General features: G+C 38.4%; 2 protein-coding genes across 8 annotated transcripts in view; both read left to right on the plus strand.

Moving 5' to 3' along the window:
* The window catches only part of ADGRG6 (adhesion G protein-coupled receptor G6), a 125,144-nt gene that overhangs the window by 58,872 nt on the left and 47,986 nt on the right, over positions 1-18,286 (plus strand). For 6 of the 7 annotated variants that reach the window (XM_059841853.1, XM_059841857.1, XM_059841858.1 and 3 more), the window contains 3 exons: positions 3,537-4,157; positions 8,948-9,016; positions 12,060-12,143. In XM_059841853.1, coding sequence (XP_059697836.1) covers positions 3,537-4,157; positions 8,948-9,016; positions 12,060-12,143 — 774 coding nt within the window. The remainder of the gene's footprint in view (positions 1-3,536; positions 4,158-8,947; positions 9,017-12,059; positions 12,144-18,286) is intronic. The other variant, XM_059841856.1, reaches the window with a different exon arrangement.
* On the plus strand, positions 12,174-17,245 carry LOC132325043 (uncharacterized). Its single transcript, XM_059841861.1, has one exon. It carries the CDS (start codon positions 13,637-13,639, stop codon positions 16,664-16,666), a length of 3,030 nt encoding a protein of 1,009 aa, XP_059697844.1. The 5' UTR covers positions 12,174-13,636; the 3' UTR covers positions 16,667-17,245.

The raw sequence follows: 18,286 nt of genomic DNA on the forward strand, positions 1-18,286 counted from the left end.
ATCAATGTGCACACACACAGAAGTGGCAGTGCATCCACATGGCAGATGCCTGTATGCTCTGCTATGCTTGCAGAGAGTTTCCAAAGCCATCCAAAAGATTGCACACCCCTTCACTTCACGTCATGTGAAAAATTGCACACCCCCTCACTTCACATCAAGTTTCAAAGCTTGTAGTTCAAGCTGACACCATCTTAAACTACTAAAAATGTGACGTGGCAGCAAAAGCATTAATTTCTCCCAGAACTAGGGGAATGCTGTTATATTTTTTTCCATTTCTAAGAAATTATATTTTATATATAATAATAAAATTAATGTGTTTGTTCCTCTTTGAATTTCAGAAAATAATGCACAATTGGAAAGTATAAAGCCATTCAAAGACACAATTTGCTATCTAGAAATGAAGTTTAAAAAGACATTAGTGATACAAACATCCTAATGTGCAGTGTGTATACAAGACAAAATACATGTGGGGAAAGACAGACATAAGAGAGTGAGTTGTGGGAGGGAATTAGTTGGGGAATAGAACAACCTTTGTGTGACTGCTCAGTTTTATTTAAGTTTCAAACTGAGTTTTCCAGAGTCTTGTTGTCCATATCAAATTGGCCACCCACACAAATGTTTGTTTCCTGCCTGCCACCTCCTGCAACACACCAATAGCAGATGGACAGGCCATATCCTCAGCTGCAGTAAACCAATCTAGCTTTGCTAGTCTTAGGGGAATTATCTCAATTTACAGAGGCTGAAAAGCTGTCATGGTAAATAATTTCCTAGTAACATTTAGCTGTAAGTAATAACTCCACCAGTAAGTAGAAGTCAGTCACCAAAAGGGGAGGAAGGAGAGCCAACAGACCTGTGTTAGTGCCAAAATGCTTGAGACAAATTAGCATACAGTTAACCATGACTGCAGTAACCCAAATTAAAAGCACAATTCACTGAGGTAGGAACAATACAGCCCCAAACATACTTCGTATGTGGACACTTGCAGACCTCATCAAAGTCTCACATTTCTTCCAGCCTCAAAGACAGGGAAGATGAAAGCTGGGGAGCTAGAAGCAGCAGAAGGCACCTTTTAAGCACCAAACTATACCGAAAAGCCCATCAGCTTGCAGGAGACAGTGTTCCCTGCAAGGGATTATAAAATAGAGCCAGAGGACTCCTGGCTTGCTTATGTGTGAAGGGGTGTATGAGATGTGAGACAGTGAGATGCAAGTAAGGTAGATGTTTATATGTTTGTATGTTCTTCATTTAAAAAAGTGTTAAAAACCCCATGCCCATTGTAATCCAGTTATCACAGAACAGTCTGAGTTGGAAAGGACCCAGAAGGATCATCAAGTCCAGCTATGGTGTGAATGGCCCATAGAGGGATCAAACCCACAACCCTGGCATTATTCACACCATCCTCTAACCAGATGAGCTAATCTCAGGATCTTCCTAAAAGAAAAAAATTAGCATCATTCTGAAAGCATTCTGAAACACCTGGATGAATATTCCAAGAATATATGTATATTCTTCCTCAGAGAATAACCAGTTTCTCTGAAACTAACACTTAAATTCATCTGTGTGATGACTGACTATGTAACAGCAACCAGGAAAGAGATCTGCATTTAATATTGATGGCAGGATTCAGTTTTCTCCATGCGGACAAAACACTTGTCAGTTTTGTCTTTTCAGTACATGGAGAAGCTGCCAGTGGTTAAATCTGTACAATGAGTACAGGAAAACTGAGTCGACTTCTTCAGTACGGGAGCAAAGTCCTTCCCGTTTATTTCTCTTTCTGTACTGTTTAAATGTGACCAGGTGGTCCATAACTGTTCTGACCACCTGGTCTGGATAGTGCTCATGTGAATAAGCTTTCTTCTTTTTCGAGTCTTGAATCCTTACGCTTCTTCTGGAACACTTTCCATGTTACGTAAAGGAGCTTACAGTATAATTAACCCGCTAAAAAAATGCCCCTGTTTTCAATGGAGAGTTGAACGCATTTTCTATCTATAAAATTGTTACAGCATGCTTTTTCCCTTGGGAAGAAAAATAAATCTATGAAGTAAATCCAGTAACTATAAAAGCCCAGTATTTTTCTCTCTTCCCTCCTATTATGCAGTTGCTGGGTTGGCAGATAATGTGCAATGCTTTATGTTATTTTACTGTGTAATATATTGGTCAAATTATGTTCTTGTGTATATCCAAATATGGTAGTTCAGAGCTCAGAGTCTTTGCAGGCAGCTGGCAAAGGGAATTTGCAGTGCCACAGACAACATAGAATCCTTATACACCATGTATCTGTGACTTTTCCTGGGTATGGCGTGACAGTCACCCTTCCCTCAAGTCTCACACTCTCATGTTTGAAAGGGTTTTCTTTCAATCTGAGAAGAGAATAGGTGTAGTAATTAGTGTAAGTGTTGTGACATCGCTGATAACTCCCAGAGGAGACTGGGAATTAACTACTGTGGCAGTTATTCTTCTTGTTCTGCAAGAAACAGTTTCATTTCCAGCATATACGCTGTGAAAATGTGTAAGAGGTAGCAGACATTTGCAGGAGATAGGGGTCTGAGGCAGAACTGAGGAGCCAGAAGTAAAACCGAGAGCTGTTGCAATCTGTACCAAAGACCTTTGCATGAATGGTAACCGGAATTTTTCTGTGGAGAAATTTGCTGTAAGAATTGTGCTGCCATAAATGTGACAATAAAACTGAGCATATTAACATTCTCATTCGAAAAATAATGTTCTCTGAAATACAGTGAACAGAATTTTCATTCATGTACTCGTGGAGAAAAAGTATGTGTCATGTGATACTTTCTCATTTAGTGGTTGTTATTTTGCCCATGCAAATGAGCATACTTAACAGCAATTAAAGCAATTCTGCCTAAATACCCTTACAGCAATACATAAATTGCTGTAGGACTAGAAATTTCTAGATACTTGTGCAAAGTCCAAAACTGCTGACCCAACTGTTAGTAAATAGGGAACAGCTTGGATAGAAATATTCGTGAGCACACAATTGCAGTATTTGACCAGAAAGCTGCTGGGGACAAAATGAGAAGATGCCTAATGCTGTGCAGAAATACCCATTAGCTGAATTCTGCAACAAAAGGCTCCAGTTTGCCAAGGATTGTAATGGGGCCTTTCTTCTACTGTGATATTTAAAAGAAGGAAGGGACGAACTTCACTGGTGTAATGCAGTCATGCAGACAAGTAATTAAAATAATATATCTTAAAAGCATGTCATACTGTGTTTTTCAAATAACTGGTTTATCTCATTGCTTAATGCATCCTTGCTAGATGAATGAGAAGTAATTTTTACTAAGTGAGTTGAAGCAAAGTTGGAGGTCAGTAGGTAATATGTCCTAATATTGCCCTTAACACAATTTAGCTCAAGTCAAATTCCCCTTGGTGTGTGCTGCTGGTATACTACAGTGATGAAAACAACCTGATGAATGTTTGATTTAATGAATGTTACTTTAACCCCTGCTGCCAGTCTGCATTTATTCCTACATGATGAAATTTTTTTTGATAGTTTACATATCTGCTCTTGGTTCTAGTTGCCGTGTCTCTGAGGAATCAGAAAGTCATCATTCCCCAGGTTCCTGACATCGATGCTGTGTCTGTGGCAGAGACTGTCTCAGTGCCAGAGCTTCGGCAGTTTACCCTGTGCTTTGAAGCAACCAAGGGCAGCAGCGATGACAACGACGACTGGAAGGTTTTCTCCTACACTGATGCACTGTTGAGAGAGCTCTTCAGCTTCGGGAAGACCACAAAAGGCCATTTTCTGTCCATCTCAGGCACACAGTGCATCCTTAAGAATGCACTGCCCCGAAATGCAGAGTTTTTCACAGGAACCTTTCAACAGCTGTGTGTTGTATGGGCCAGCTTCTGGGGCACTATAGGTATATATGCCAAAAGCACCTATCATGTGGTGGACTGTCCAGAGATCGTTCACAAAGTTATCCCTGGAAATGGGAGGCTGGTGCTGGGCTCTAACAGCAATGAAGTGAGCTCTCTAAATGGGGACATTTACAACTTCCGCCTCTGGAATTTCACCATGAATGCGCAAACACTGGCCAACCTCAGCTGCGATGTGAAAGGAAACATTGTAGACTGGGAAAATGAATTCTGGAGTATTCCAACTTCAGCGCTGAAAGCAGAAAACAATTTGAGTTGTGGTGAGTATGCCTTGCCAAAACTTTTTTGCTTATTCCCCCCCCCCCCCCCCACACTTCTGTATTGTGCTGAACATACCACATACCAAGATGGAAAAAAATTAGAGCATTCTCATGAAAGAAAAATAGGAAGGTCTTACCTTTATTAGAGTTTAGCTCACCACTTACCATGAAGAGAGGCTTTGAAAGTCATGGAGTTGATTCCTTAAAGGAAAAGGACAAGTCCCCTAAGTTTATTGAGTTGCTGCTTGAAATGATCTGTAGATCAAGGATATCCTAAACATTCCGTATTGGCTCATACAAAAGGGGAATGATGGCGAGTACCTACTAGCCTCAAATAAGATTACTGTGATCTCTGGAGAAAAAAATAGAAAAAATTACTAAATGTTTTTATACCCGCCTTTGATTAGCCAGAGGAGCCCATGCTAGCTGTATATGCAGAGCCAGCAAGAGCGTTGACAAAAGCAGTGCATAGGTGACAGGAAACTAGAATAAAATATTAAATTAGAAGAGGTGGACAGAAAGGAAGAGCTTGAGATAAAAATCATAAGATTTTTTCTTCATGATGACATATTATCAGTCCTTTTTTTAACTGGTACTTACTGAAGGTGTTTTTTCCTGTAGATTATTCCAGAAGATAAATTCCAATACATTTACCAACCTATTCTCATTTTATGGCTCAGACACTTGATTCACATAAATGTTCTGGAGTATTTTTTTGTATATTTGACAGAGCATCTGTCAGCATTCTGAGAATCCTTAGTTTAGAAGAGAAGCTGCCATCACTAAGGCATTCTAGTTTCTGCATCTAGTAGTTCTTGAGGAATTAAGGTGGCTAAAAAAGCTGCTTTTCTTGCTTTATTGTACTCATATCAAAGTGTGGGATACTCAATTCGCAGTTAGAACTACTAAGAAAGATCTCAGCATGCCTCTGCTAAGAAAAATTAATCAACACCTGTATGAAACCCCAAGCAACTAGCTACCTTCACTTTTCTACCAGAACAAAGAAAAGGCTGATCTGACCATGAGTGATGAACAAAAACATTTTTTCTAGACAAAAACATTTTTTTTTTTTGACAAAAAAATAGTTGTTTCTATTTCATCAGTATAAAGTGATCTGATAGAGAATAATTTACCAAAAAATCGTGCTCTTCTTACTCTGTTACACCATGATGTAACAGCAACATGATGTACCAAACATTTTTACCAAACAGCCTATCTCTGTAAAAGCTGTAATCTCATTTAATTTTGACTGGAGTAGGAGTCTTGTTCTTCTTTCTGCTAAAGACAGTACAATCCTAAGACACAAATATAATATCACAGCTGTGATATTGTAGATAGAATTTTTTTCATTCCACAACTTTATTTCCTGGGATGTGAGTTATCAATAGTTTTCCGGCAGCAGAACATTGTTTCAGAAAAAGTATATTAGTGTTCCTGCTTTAGGCCCAGCATCCATTCAAGTAATTTAAAATGTATCTGCATAAAAACCTTGTTGTTGTCTCTAAATAAGCCTATGAGGAAACTGACTCACTAGCCAGTCTTTTTCTTTCCTTGTGATACAGGCTTTTTCTTTCCTCTGTGATACAGGCTTTCCTGAGCCATAGTATTCCTAAAAGAAAATTCTGGGTGCAGTGCCATTTCAAAGATCATTACTAATCCCAGAGATGAAATTGTCAGAATTGTCTTCCCTTCCTCCTCCCAAGTAAAAGCCTTCTTTGTAAAATCAGCCTTCAACAGGAGAGTTGATGAGTCAGGCTATCAACCATGAATAAACCACTGACACTGGGGAGCTGACTCTGATTAGGCTTCATTTAACAGCAGTGAAAGGATTTATGCAGAAAAGAGTTTTTCACACAGCTCCAATAATGCTTCACCAGGAAGTGGCCTGTGACTTAAAAAAAAGCAAACCAAGCATTTAGCAGTGATCTCAACATATCTTTGCCTGATCTCAACATATCTTTGCCTGAACAGTGCTTACATTTTCAAGGGGTATTATTTTTATAGTTTCTCAGACAAAGCTTTTACAAGTAGATTTATGGGGCATAAAACACCGGCAAATTGTTTCAGATAATCTTTTGACAGTTTTTCTTTTTATTAGTTTATTCCTTAGACTAATGTTTTCACAGCTGTGCAGTTGTGGTGGGGTGTTTGCATAAGACTTGACAGAATTCTGGTTTTATTGCCATACCTTTGTGCAGATTGCATATAAAGGTATGCATACACAGCCTAGGTATCCAGACTTATTTTAGAACAAGTTCCCTAGGTAATGATAGAAGTATGGGTATTGCCCACCAGTTCAGAGTTCAGTGCCGGCAAACTGAGGAACATTTAATCAACTTCTGGTTCTGACTCTGAAGCCTGCACTGGCTACAGCTATAACAGGATAGGATCTACTCATTTTAAGGGTAACATGGCCACATATCTGTCCATGCCTGCAATTGTTTGTTTTTTCATGTGCATTTCATAGGTTTCTCATTCCCAAAGGCCAAAGGAATCCTTAATTTTGCTCTCAGCTTTAACTCAGTGTGGGATATGTCTGCCTTAGGCAGCTGGCCAGTGTTTCAGGCTAAGATAATTGCTCTCAGTGCTGTTTATGAATAGTGGAATCAAAAAGGCTATTCCACAGGTCAGTGCGTCTCATGCTGGAAAAGATGTCTCAGTGCAAAGTTCTTTTGCTGTGGGAGTGCCTGTTCCTCTCCACTGGCTATAAAGTCTAGCATGACAACCAGATATGGATGTCTGAGTTTTAGACATTTGAAGTGAGATGTGTCACACAATGTGTCTGTAATACAGGTTCATGGGGTGACAAATCCTGTCAGCAAATCTGCTCCAGAATGGGCTCCTGTCTTCATGGGTCCACAGCTCCTGCCACTGGAGTTTTCTCCAGTGCCAGTTTTCCATGGAGCAACAGCCTCCTTCAGGCATCCACCTGCTCTGACCTGTGGTCCTCCACAGGCTGCAGGTGGATCTCTGCTCCACCATGGACCTCCATGGGCTGCAGGTGGATCTCTGCTCCACCATGGACCTCCATGGGCTGCAGAGGCACAGCTGCTTCCCCATGGTCTGCACCACGGGCTGCAGGGGAATCTGCGCTCGGGCACCTGGAGCACCTCCTGCCCCTCCTTCCTCACTGGCCCTGGTGTCTGTGAGATTTTGCTCTCACAAATTCTTTCTCCTCTCTTGGCTACAATTGCTGCTGTGCAGTAACTTTTCCCCCTTTATAATCCATTGTCCCAGAGACACTGCCATTGCTGCTTACAGGCTCAGCCTTGGCCAACGCATCCATCTTGGAGCTGGCTGGCATTGACTCCATTGAACACAGGGAAAGCTTCTATGAGAGGCTTCTCAGAGAACTGCCCCTGTAACCCCCCCTTGCTGCCATACACTTGCCATGCAAAATCAATGCAGTAGTCTTCTGACTTAAACGTTTTGTAAATTTGGATTTTATTTTTGTTTTTAGTTTCACCAAATAAAATCACAATCTTGTTTAAAATACTTAGCGAAGAAAATATGAACACCCACAGTATTTCCAGCCAACTCCCATGTCCTCTCTCCATGTTACACAACGGGGGTGAAAGAGAGTAGGTTTTGATATTGACTGTTTAATTTTAACAAATTTATTTTGGGAGAAAAAACCCACCACGTGCAGTGGAGAGTACACTCCCTTAGAACATCCTTCCTGGAGTTCATAATAATTGTACTAAGAAAGTGAATTTGCCTCTATCTCTTAATCCATTTAAAAAAAAAAAAAAAATCAGTGAAATTAAATATTTGTTGTGTATCATTTAATATTTGTTATTTTAATTACACACTATATTTGTTGGCAACACATGTAGTGTTATCTGTGTCATGATACAGTTTCTGTGTCAAAGCTCCACGCTTCATTTGTTCTTGCATGATAGGAAATATTTTCTTAGCTATCTTTGCAAGCTGATGGGTGGTGGCTACTTAATTTCGCAGGATAGTGTGTTTCATGAGAGAACCTCATTGACTCAACATGATTCTGAAGTGGATAGAACAAAAGCCAAAAGGGCAAAACTCCTAGTGGGTTCACATTTTGCCAGAGCTCCGTGGTCCCTTTGTGTTCAACACAGTGTGCAAAGGCAGCTGTATCTGCAGCCGAACCTCTGGGATACGTGAAGTGTAATTAATGCAGTTGCACCAGTTCTTTTTCTGTAGCCATTCTTAGGTGCCTTGGTTTTGTCTCCAGATCATCAAAGCGTAATGCTTGTTGTTATGAATAATTCCGTAGAGGTACAGACTTATAACATTATCTGTTTATAAGTCATGCATACCAGCATATTAATCACACCCTCGCCCTGGGCAGAGGAGCAAGTTTAATCACCTTTTATCTGGCTGCTGTCTGTCCCAGGCAGATTACTCACGAGTGTGTGCTGGGTAGCCTGTGCTGCAGCAGCAGAGCGTGGTCGCTCCTCCAAGGCGCGCCTTGTTGTGAAAGTCACATAAATCCCGTGGCCACACTGACCCCTTTCCTTAAACCCATTTCACAGAGCACACACAAGCTGCATTCCTTTAATGTGATGTTATTCAGTGAAAGCTGAGATAACCGCGGGAGGATACGTGAGTGACTCTAACTTGCGAGTCAGCAGGGTTTTCAAGGATTCCTGAGCTGCAACAGAAACTGAAAACTTGTAAGTCATATAGGCAAATGGCAGCATCAGTTTTACCACTGAGAGAAATAAGGAAGAGGAATGCATCACTGTGGGATATAATGTGTTTTAGGCCCAGTAACTAACCCTTTCTAAATTATTTGATTTCTCCTTTTAAAGGCTCATATCTAATTCCCTCTTCTTCAATTGAACCAACCAGTTGTGCAAACCTAGGAAGCCTTTGCCAAGGTAAGAAACCCAGATCCTTTTCACAGTTTCATCTTTGGGAAATCTTTATTTGCCTCGGGGTTTTATTCCATTTCTTTTTTATTATCGTTTATAAAAGGGTGAGCGGCAATAAAAAATAGCAAGGAAAGGAATTCTTTAGTCTCATCAAGCATGTGGGTGTCCTGTTCGCACAATATGTGGAAAAAATGTGATCACTCCCTTGATAATACATTTTCCAAATAGTCTCAATTATGTCAAAGCTGAATTAACTGACTGCTTTCATTTCTTTCTCCACCTCTTTTTCTCCTGCACATTTTCACAGTAAAATATTAACCAGTATAAGTAGTAGGTAAATCTGTTAAAAAAAAAAAAAAAAGAACACATGTAAATAAAGGAACAAAGGAACTAGCTTTTATTCATGGTTTTTTTTCAATAAGATATTTTGAGCCTGGATACTTTGAGATTAGCAGGTATTAAATAATTACCATCAGACTGCAAAATTCAACAGCTTTTAGAGAAAGAAACACATGCTATGGCACTTAGTGATGGATTAATAATGTAAAAATGACCACATATAAAAATTAATTAAGTGTTTTTAAAGGTCAGCTCAGTTGAATGGAAGGAATAGGTGAACCCTACAGATTTCTATTTCAATGGGCATGCAAGGATGGTTAATTTGTACTGTTCTGCTCAGATGCTGAAGTTCCATAAAATGTTAACCCATTTCCACAATGCCTTCATGAACCCTGGCCTTATAATTGGCATGCTATGTTAAACTTTAATTACAGCAGCTACTGCACCAAAAATATCTAGCTTTATAAACTCTTTCCAGCTGAATGGTGGAAGAAAGAGAACGGAGAAAATAAAATATAAGAGGAGAACAAGAAGTCTCTGAACTCTTTCACAACCAATATTTTTAAGTAAATCAGATTTAGCTTAAAAATAAAAGGGGAAATGCACTCTACTTGGAAAGCCAGTAAGAGATCTATGTCAGTTTTCAGTGTACTTGTCCCAGATTTTCCTGAGGTAAAATTTGGTTCAGGAGCATATTGTACTGGTCTCCATGAGGAAAGTGAAATGCCATTAATGTCCATAATCATTTTGAACAGTAATTTTCAGGCATCATATTCACAAAGCAGAGTACGATCTAAATACTGCAACTCTAATAGTTTGGGTAAATGAGGCATCCACAATCATTCAGTATTAGACTTTTTATATGTAAAGGGTATCACTGTATAAATATATTTGTCCATTCTTTTGGAAGATCTCTGAGTATTTTCTTCCATTAAAATGGCATGGTGTGGAAGGGAGAAAATATCTTTCATAACATCAGTGAATATGGCTACAGAAATGGACACATTTTCAGCTGAACAAGCCTGCTTTTCTAAAAACCTCATCCTTTGTCCCAGATTTATTAACTTGTCTGGTAGATATTGCCTCTGATAAAAGATGCTGCCTTTCAAACTTGCCTTCGTAACTTCTTAGACCATCAATAAAGACTTCAATAAAGACTATGAGTACTTTCATGAAGGTAATGCTCTTTCCTTCTCTAAAAAGTATTTGGTAAAGTCTCCCTTGTGTTCAGTTTGTCACTTTGGAATAAGATGCCAGATCAGGTTTATCCCACTCAGCACCATCATAATTATTGTCATAATAATGAAAATCGTAAAAATATGTCTGTCTGTTTCTGTCAATACCACAGACTTTGTCTAAACTGAGAGGCCAGCTTGGATTCCTTTGTTTGTTGGGTGTTGTGCAATAACAACATTAAAATAGTTTGTGGATGCCAGGTTATGCCAGCTATGTCTGATGAAAGAACTGATTTCTCCATTATGCTTAGTAAACATTTTTGTTCATTAGATGCCTCCTTTAGCAGCGTTGCCTGTGTGACACAATCTGTAAGAAGTCCTGTAAATTATTCCTCAGACAATATAGCTCTGAAGTTTCATGGAAGAGCTTTTTTTATATTTCAAGGTGTCACTTCATATGCTCACTTTCCCAGTTAGAATCTGTTTGTTCCAATGTCCAGCTTTTCCTTCTCTTTCCCTAAATTTTTTTAAAACCTGAACATGAACCTGCTCCCTAAGCTGTGACAAGTTTGTGACTTTTGGGCTCAAAAGGCTAGATAAATCAACTTAGCAAAATATTAAAAAATGTGATTTCTTGTCCAAAATATAACTGCTTAAACTTCCTAGGTTGATTCTTCCAAAATCTTCCAAAGCCATGTAACACTGGGAGATTTTACCATACCAACCTTCAGATTACCAACCTTCAGATTTTAAATAAGGGTTTTCAGTAAAAAAATCTATCAGTGAATGGATTTGCATTCCCTGGGAGTTACTGAACAAAACTAAATTATTTTCCAAACCATTATTTGAAAATTTAGTGGCATGATCTTTGAATTCTTCTAGCATATATACTCTCCAGGTCCATCGTGGGGGAAATTTGCAGTTTTGGCTCCTCCTCCTAATTTTAAAAAGTGTTCAGCTGATTTTGTGGAGTGACTTCTGTTGGTGCCAGTGGGAAGAGTACAGCTGAGTTTCTACATAAAGCTTTCAAAATAGGTATTTTACTTCACCTGCTCCAAGCCTGATCTCAATTCTCTTCACTATTTTGAGTTCGGTGGAGTAAATTGAATCCTTACATGAATGTTTCAGTTTCTCAATTATTTGTCATATTCAGTCTTTGAGGAGGGGCCAAGATTCTTTTCACAAGCAGCATTCTAAGTGCATGCATCTTAGAACTTCCTCATTTTCTGGTCTTCACAGAACCAAGGCTCTCATGAGAGGATTTGAGTTTATAAAAGGAGTGCAGGACTGATCCTGCAAAATTTACACTGGCAAAATTCCCGCTGAAGTTAATGCAAGTAGGATTGCAGGATTGGGGCCTCAGTTCATATCTATTCATCACTTTGTACAGAAAAAAATAATGTGTTTTTTTAACATTTATGGCATTGTGTGTAGATGGTTTCATTTTACATTGTCATGCATTGTTCCCATTTTGTCTTACCTTATTAACATTCATATTTCATTCAAGTTCACCTCTTTCTCATCTTTATTACCAGCTACTGTAAATGCTACTACTCCTACACCACCCACTGTCACCACTAACATGCCCGATACTAATAGAAACGATAAGCCAAACAATGGTAAGAAATCCTGTGTTACATTTTTCCTTGTACTGTGTCTAAAGCAAATTTGTTGTATTTTAAGGTGTGTTTTTCCTACCATCATAATGTCAAGGGTCACGTCTCAGTTTCTGATCTCATTTAGACTGAATAACTCAGGATTAAATCTCTGGACCATGTCAGAATGGTGTAAATGAGGACAGAACCAAACTCAGTGTTTATTTGTTTCGTGTTTACCTGGCTCTTCTGTGAAAGGGACTAACTTTGTGTCACCCATTGCATTTAATGATGCAAAGAACAAGGGAAGGGAGAGGGATGTTTAGAAAAGGTCCAAAAAGAACCATGCTGTTGAAGGGTTTCAAGGCTGCAGGTTGTCAGACATTGTGTAGCTCCTGCTTGTGCAGCCAGGCTGGTAGTAGGCTTGGATTGTCTGTTCCTCACTAGTTCCTCGCTGTTCCTCAGGCGCAGGAGCCAAGTGGAACCATTCCTATGGAGCAAAGCCACTTCCACTGAGTCAACAGAAATCTTTCCACTGACTTAAAGAAGAGCTGGATCGGACTTTACTAGGGAAAATGTTGACAGTATCAGATATCGTTTACTTTTCATTTAGAAAGATTAAGGGAAAAAATAAGGTAGTAAATGAACCTATTATTAGCACAGGAATAAAGCCAGGATTTCTTTTGAGGCTTTCTCAAATTCTGTGATATCACTGTCTCCTAAAGACTGAGCATCATTTTGTGAAGTGCTGCTAAAATATTTATTAGTTTGTTAAAGCTGGTTGTTAAACACAGAGGTAGATTTTGCCAATTTTCATCACAGGCCTAAATGTATATTTTTTTAGGATTTATTTTTTCAGTGTACTCCACAGAAATAAATTAGAATCTGGGTGGGGTTTGTGGTTTGGTTTTTAGGTTGCTTTTTTTTTGCTTGGGTGGTTTTTTTTTCCCTAATCCATCAGTAGTTACTGTAGGATTTAAAACTCCTGAAGTATTTTTTCTCTTGGCAGATATTTATTGTACACTGGCAATCAGGCAGTACAGTGCATAATGTGAAAGAATTTATCTGAATCCAGACTGTTTGGTTTTAATAAGCTGTAGAAGTAAGAAGAAAATATTGAATATTTCTTCCAAGTCGTGTTTGCTTCTTTTTTATGGAGCCAGTCACAAATGTTCACCATGAGCAGTTAACTCTTTTTTTTTAATGACAGAATGAACTAAATCTTATTAGTATTAGTACGAATAAAAAATGGACAATTAAGTCCTTTCTCTAGCTTTGAAAGTCCCAAGAAAAAGTAGGAAGATTATGAAAATAAGAAATAAGCCAAGTTCACTAATGGTAGAAGCAAATTAAACTTTCACTCAGCTAACGGGCATCATTTTCCACTCTTGGTAAGTTGATTTTTAGACCAAGAACAAAGAGTTAAGTTACATATATTTTCTTTAATCCATTAACTATGTGGCTTGCTGCACACAGACCTGCAGGAATTCAGACTTCCTGCTACAGTTATCTTCAGAATGAAGAGAAATTCACCTGAATTTTCCCATTCACGACCACAGAGGCAGCAAGAATCTAAGATAGAAGGGATCAAAACAATAGGAATTATCTCAACCCCAATTGTTTGGCCAGTGAAGCAAAGACCCCTGCATTTCAGTAAAAATTCATCAGATGATAACCCAGAGAGAAAAAACCCATACAGCCTCTTCCTTCCAACTTTGTCCACACCAGCTTCTTCTGAGGAGAATGGCAACAAAACCTTGTCTGCTTATACAGAAAACACCAACCTTGATTATACTGTAATGGATCAGTTGCCAAATGAAAATATTTTGAATTATTCTAGAAGTTCATTCCGTGGTACTTCTGGTGCAGCAGATGCAGTTACAGAGCCCCCTGTGAGTGCAGCAGTTCCTCTTCTTCACAGCAGAAATCCCAGTGCAGAGCTAGCAAGGACTTTGGCAAGTAGGCTCCATCTTTCTGACTCTGAGCCATCGTTCCACTCTCCTGTTAGCAGCAGCAGCAGCAGCACTGTTTATGAACATGAAGAAGAAACTCTCTGGATTTCATCCTCCAACAGCGACACAACCAATTTCGTGCATACAAGCAATGTCTTGGAGCCTGTGAACTGGTGGAATGAGCCTGTATTTCACCATCGTATCACCTCTGATACTCAAGAAGACAGACATCATTTTCTTTCTGGCTTTTCTGTACCACCTACAGGTGAGAAGCCACCATTCCAAAAAAGTAGGTTAGATTTGCTAGACTTGGCACCTGACAATTTTTACCTGGAAATGATAGAAGGCAATGCTGACAGGAAAACGTTTTCTACATTATCAGCAAACAGTGAATTTCAGTTTAGAAAATCTGTGCACATTAAGGACCATCACTCAGGAGGCATTACAAATTTAACCTCTGTGGAAATTCTACATGCGAAACCAACAAGTTTTTTTCAGAACATGAAAAAATCATACACAAAATTTATGCATGGCAGCCAACTGACAAATTCAGTCCAACGACACAGTAAAGAACTATTAACATTTTCATCATTTCTGGTAGAACCAGGCTGGACAAGCTCAGCATTTAAGCATGTTGTAACAACCCTGCCTGTTTATCAACAGCTGTTGACTGACACATATTTGAAAAGTGACAGCATATTTATATCTAGTAGTAATTACTGGTCTCATTATTTACAGCATTCATTATACTTTCAAAATCCAAGTGAGACCCTTAGAAATGGAGCACTGGAGAACAATTTGGATGCATTTCATGATAGTAATGAAAATGAAGAATCATCATTTTCCATATTCGAGCCAGAGAACATGAATCCAGTTGCTGACTCCTGGGACTCAGATTACTCGGATTTTCCAACAAAATCTGTAGATATATCCCCCTCTTTAAGAGCAAGTTTCTGGACTGTTTCGCATCATTTGAAAGAAGCATCTCAAGTGTTTTCTGGGGAGCCATCAGAAAATTTTTGGCTCTCATTTAATAAACTGCTTTCTTCCCCAACAGAGAGTTTGCTGTCCATTAGTTTATATGCTAACTCTGACAGTATCTCTGAACAAACATCTGCCATTAGATTTGTAGGTCACAGAGCTGAAGAAAGTAATTTTTCTAGTCATTTATCAACTTTGGAAACACAAATCTTTAGTTCATTAATTCCAGGCATTTCAAAGAGAATTTCAGAAAGTAATTTCTGGTCAATATCACAATTGCAGTCAACAATGAGCTTTGCAAACCTAACTGTGACTTCCCACAGTGAATTTTATTTTGATTTTCCTTCCCTGGAAGCACCTTTCATTCAGTCCTCTGTATGGGAACAGGTAAGCCCTTTTGATCAGGTGCTTGAAAACTCTGCAGATAGTTTGCCCATGCAAATTCAAACTGACATAGTAAGTGATCAAACTGGCATGGCTTTCCTAAACAATAGGCATCAGCCTGTTTCTGTTTTTCCAACACACTCAGGAACTCAGCCTTCTTGTTCAAGGGATAGCCGAGCTCCTTTCTTGATCAGTACATCTGGGGCTGAGGTTACTTGGAGAGTTAAAAGTTTGACAAGCAGTGCAAGAACACACAAAACACAGCAGTCTCAAAGTCTTCTGGAGAATGATACTATAACAAATACCATTGATAAACCAAGAAGTAAAGTTCAGAAAGATGCAGGTATTTTTTTAAAAAGCATCAGTTCAACAAGTTCTGACTTTTTTCCAGTGTCTTTGGAATTACAGCAATTTCTTCATTCAGAATCGGAATTCAGAGACAGTGTAACTCCTAACACCTATTCTACACCTCCACTCCCACAAAGTTTTCAGAATCATCTTGATACAATTACTCCAAGCTTGCTCCCTCAGTGGGATGTAGAAGAGTTAAACTTGCCAACAACAGAAGCACCAAGAAATTATCTAACTGTTTTAGGACAAAACTCCGTTGAAAATCAAGCGGACGGTCCAAGATACTCTCTCTGGGCAGTGGAAAAAGAAATCATTGACAATGATAAAGACATAAGGGATTTTGCTGTTCTGACATCAACAAATATACCGAGGCTTTCTGAGTGGAATTCAGTGGGGGAGGTGTACAGACCCTTCAGCAGGAGCAGAGAAGCAATATCTACCAGTACTGCTAATGCCTTGGATTTTGAAAATGCTGATTATGGACATCTTGCAAATCTCTCTTCTGTCCTGGAATCATCAAGAACTGCAATAATGAGTGATGTGGTGCCTCTACCATCTTCCTATAGCAGAGTTTTTATGCAGCACAAAGAGACCATCTTGACAGGCACTCTGACAACAGCTGCAGCAGCCATCCATCACTCTCTCGTGCAGATCCAAACATCAATTTCTTCTGTGACGTACCATGAGTCATCAGTTTCAGCCCATGTTTATTCCTTGGCCAATTTACCATCTGGGACAAGCCAGAACAGCACCTCTTACCCACCACTGAAACAACTTACTAGCTCTGCTGCAGTCCTTTTGCCTTGTTTGTGTGACTTCTTCACTGAGCTGGGCTGCCTGTGTCGACCTGAGTTCCACTACAGTATGTCAAGCTGCTAAGTTAGATGTAGAAAAAACCCCAGATCATCTTATCTGTTAGATATTCAGTTGGTAGACTGAATGTAGATGTAGCTGTCTTTCGTCCTTTAGATGTAGGACCATTTAGCATAGGAAAATGTTTAGGAATAATAGTATAATTACAGTAGAAGGGAATTTGTAACATATTAGTGATAGTAGATGTCATTAATGTGTGATTTCTCTTATTTGTGTGCTTTTCTAAGACAGCTCTCAAGAGACTGTGAGAATAATATACTGGTTTCCATGTATTTTATATGATTAAATGACAATTTATTGTTTGAGAGTATATGAATGTTTTTTACTGACTTATTTTTGAGGATTTGATTTTCTTCAAAAATGGAAGGTTTTTCAAAACTCAGTGTTTGAATAATAAAACTCAGCGTTTCCCTAACATAATTTTTAAAAATACTCACATTTGATTCATCATTCTATTTTTGTAGTTGGTGGTGGGTGTAGGGAGCATTGTTTTCAAGGCTGTTTTTTCCTTTTTTTTCAGATTTTCTCTGGCTATACATTTCACCAATTTTATAAACTTTTTTTTCTTTTCATTCAGCATTTTGAGATGGGATTTCAACTGTTTAATTTGAAGAGGGATAAATAAGTTTTAGTTTTTACTATCTACAGTCTCCTGAGAGTATTTTAAAATGCAGATTAGTTCTTGTTCTTTTATTTTGCCTCATTAAAACATGCTTTGGGTCACCATCCTATGGAGATCTTGAATCTATTACCTAGTTTGTAGTTACTGTGTATGATTTTTAAAATAGTTTGCATATTCCTATATTAAAGTGATTTTGTCACTATACATAATTATCTAAGTAAGGTTATAACTAGATATATAATTACGTAGGAGTTTTTGAGTATCTAATGCACACTTCCTGTATGTGTGTATCTCCATGGCACATATAAAAGGTACATTATAGATTTAGTATTGAATATGCATTTATACAGAGATATAAACACACAGAGAACATCTAGGTATTGCCAGTGTTTTCAGTTTGCCCAAAGTCCAAATTTCTACTTCCAAAGACATAATTTTTAATCATTTTTTTTTAAACTATCACAGTAATAATAAACTAAAACACATTTTCAGGTTAAACTATGCACCAAATTTGTGTGCCTCTCCTCAGGAGAGTTAAAAAATCAAAACGAAGTTCCTTCTGCTCATATCAAAAATTTAATCATAGCTAACCAAAGAAGATGTCTAGTAAACCATCTTCTTTACTGTTTTATCATAAAGGATTTTTTTTACCAATCCTAATGTTCATATAATTAATTCCATATTGTAAAGAAAGAACAAATCTCCAACCGTTTCATGAATAGTAACCAGTGCATGCACACTTAAATTGGAAAATACTGACATCAAATTTTTTTCCAGGTCCTTTTACTTCAAGCTCTTCTACAGTAATTATCTATGAAGTTGTAAAATTAAGACATTTGCTCCACTTAGAATAAAAGGTCTTTTATTTAGATTCCAAAAGATAGAGCAGTTCCTTTCCAATCTGAGACAGAAAGGGATTTCTGTATGATTATTGTCATGTCCTGCTCTGTCCTATGTAGTGTCTCTGTAAGATTTACATAAGATTAAATAAATGCATGTATCTG

The sequence above is a fragment of the Haemorhous mexicanus genome, chromosome 3 (assembly GCF_027477595.1).
Source record: "Haemorhous mexicanus isolate bHaeMex1 chromosome 3, bHaeMex1.pri, whole genome shotgun sequence".
NCBI lineage: Eukaryota > Metazoa > Chordata > Aves > Passeriformes > Fringillidae > Haemorhous > Haemorhous mexicanus.

Coding starts and splice junctions, on each gene's coding strand:
- LOC132325043 (XM_059841861.1), top strand. CDS start 13,637: ATGAAGAGAAATTCACCTGAATTTTCCCATTCACGACCACAGAGGCAG.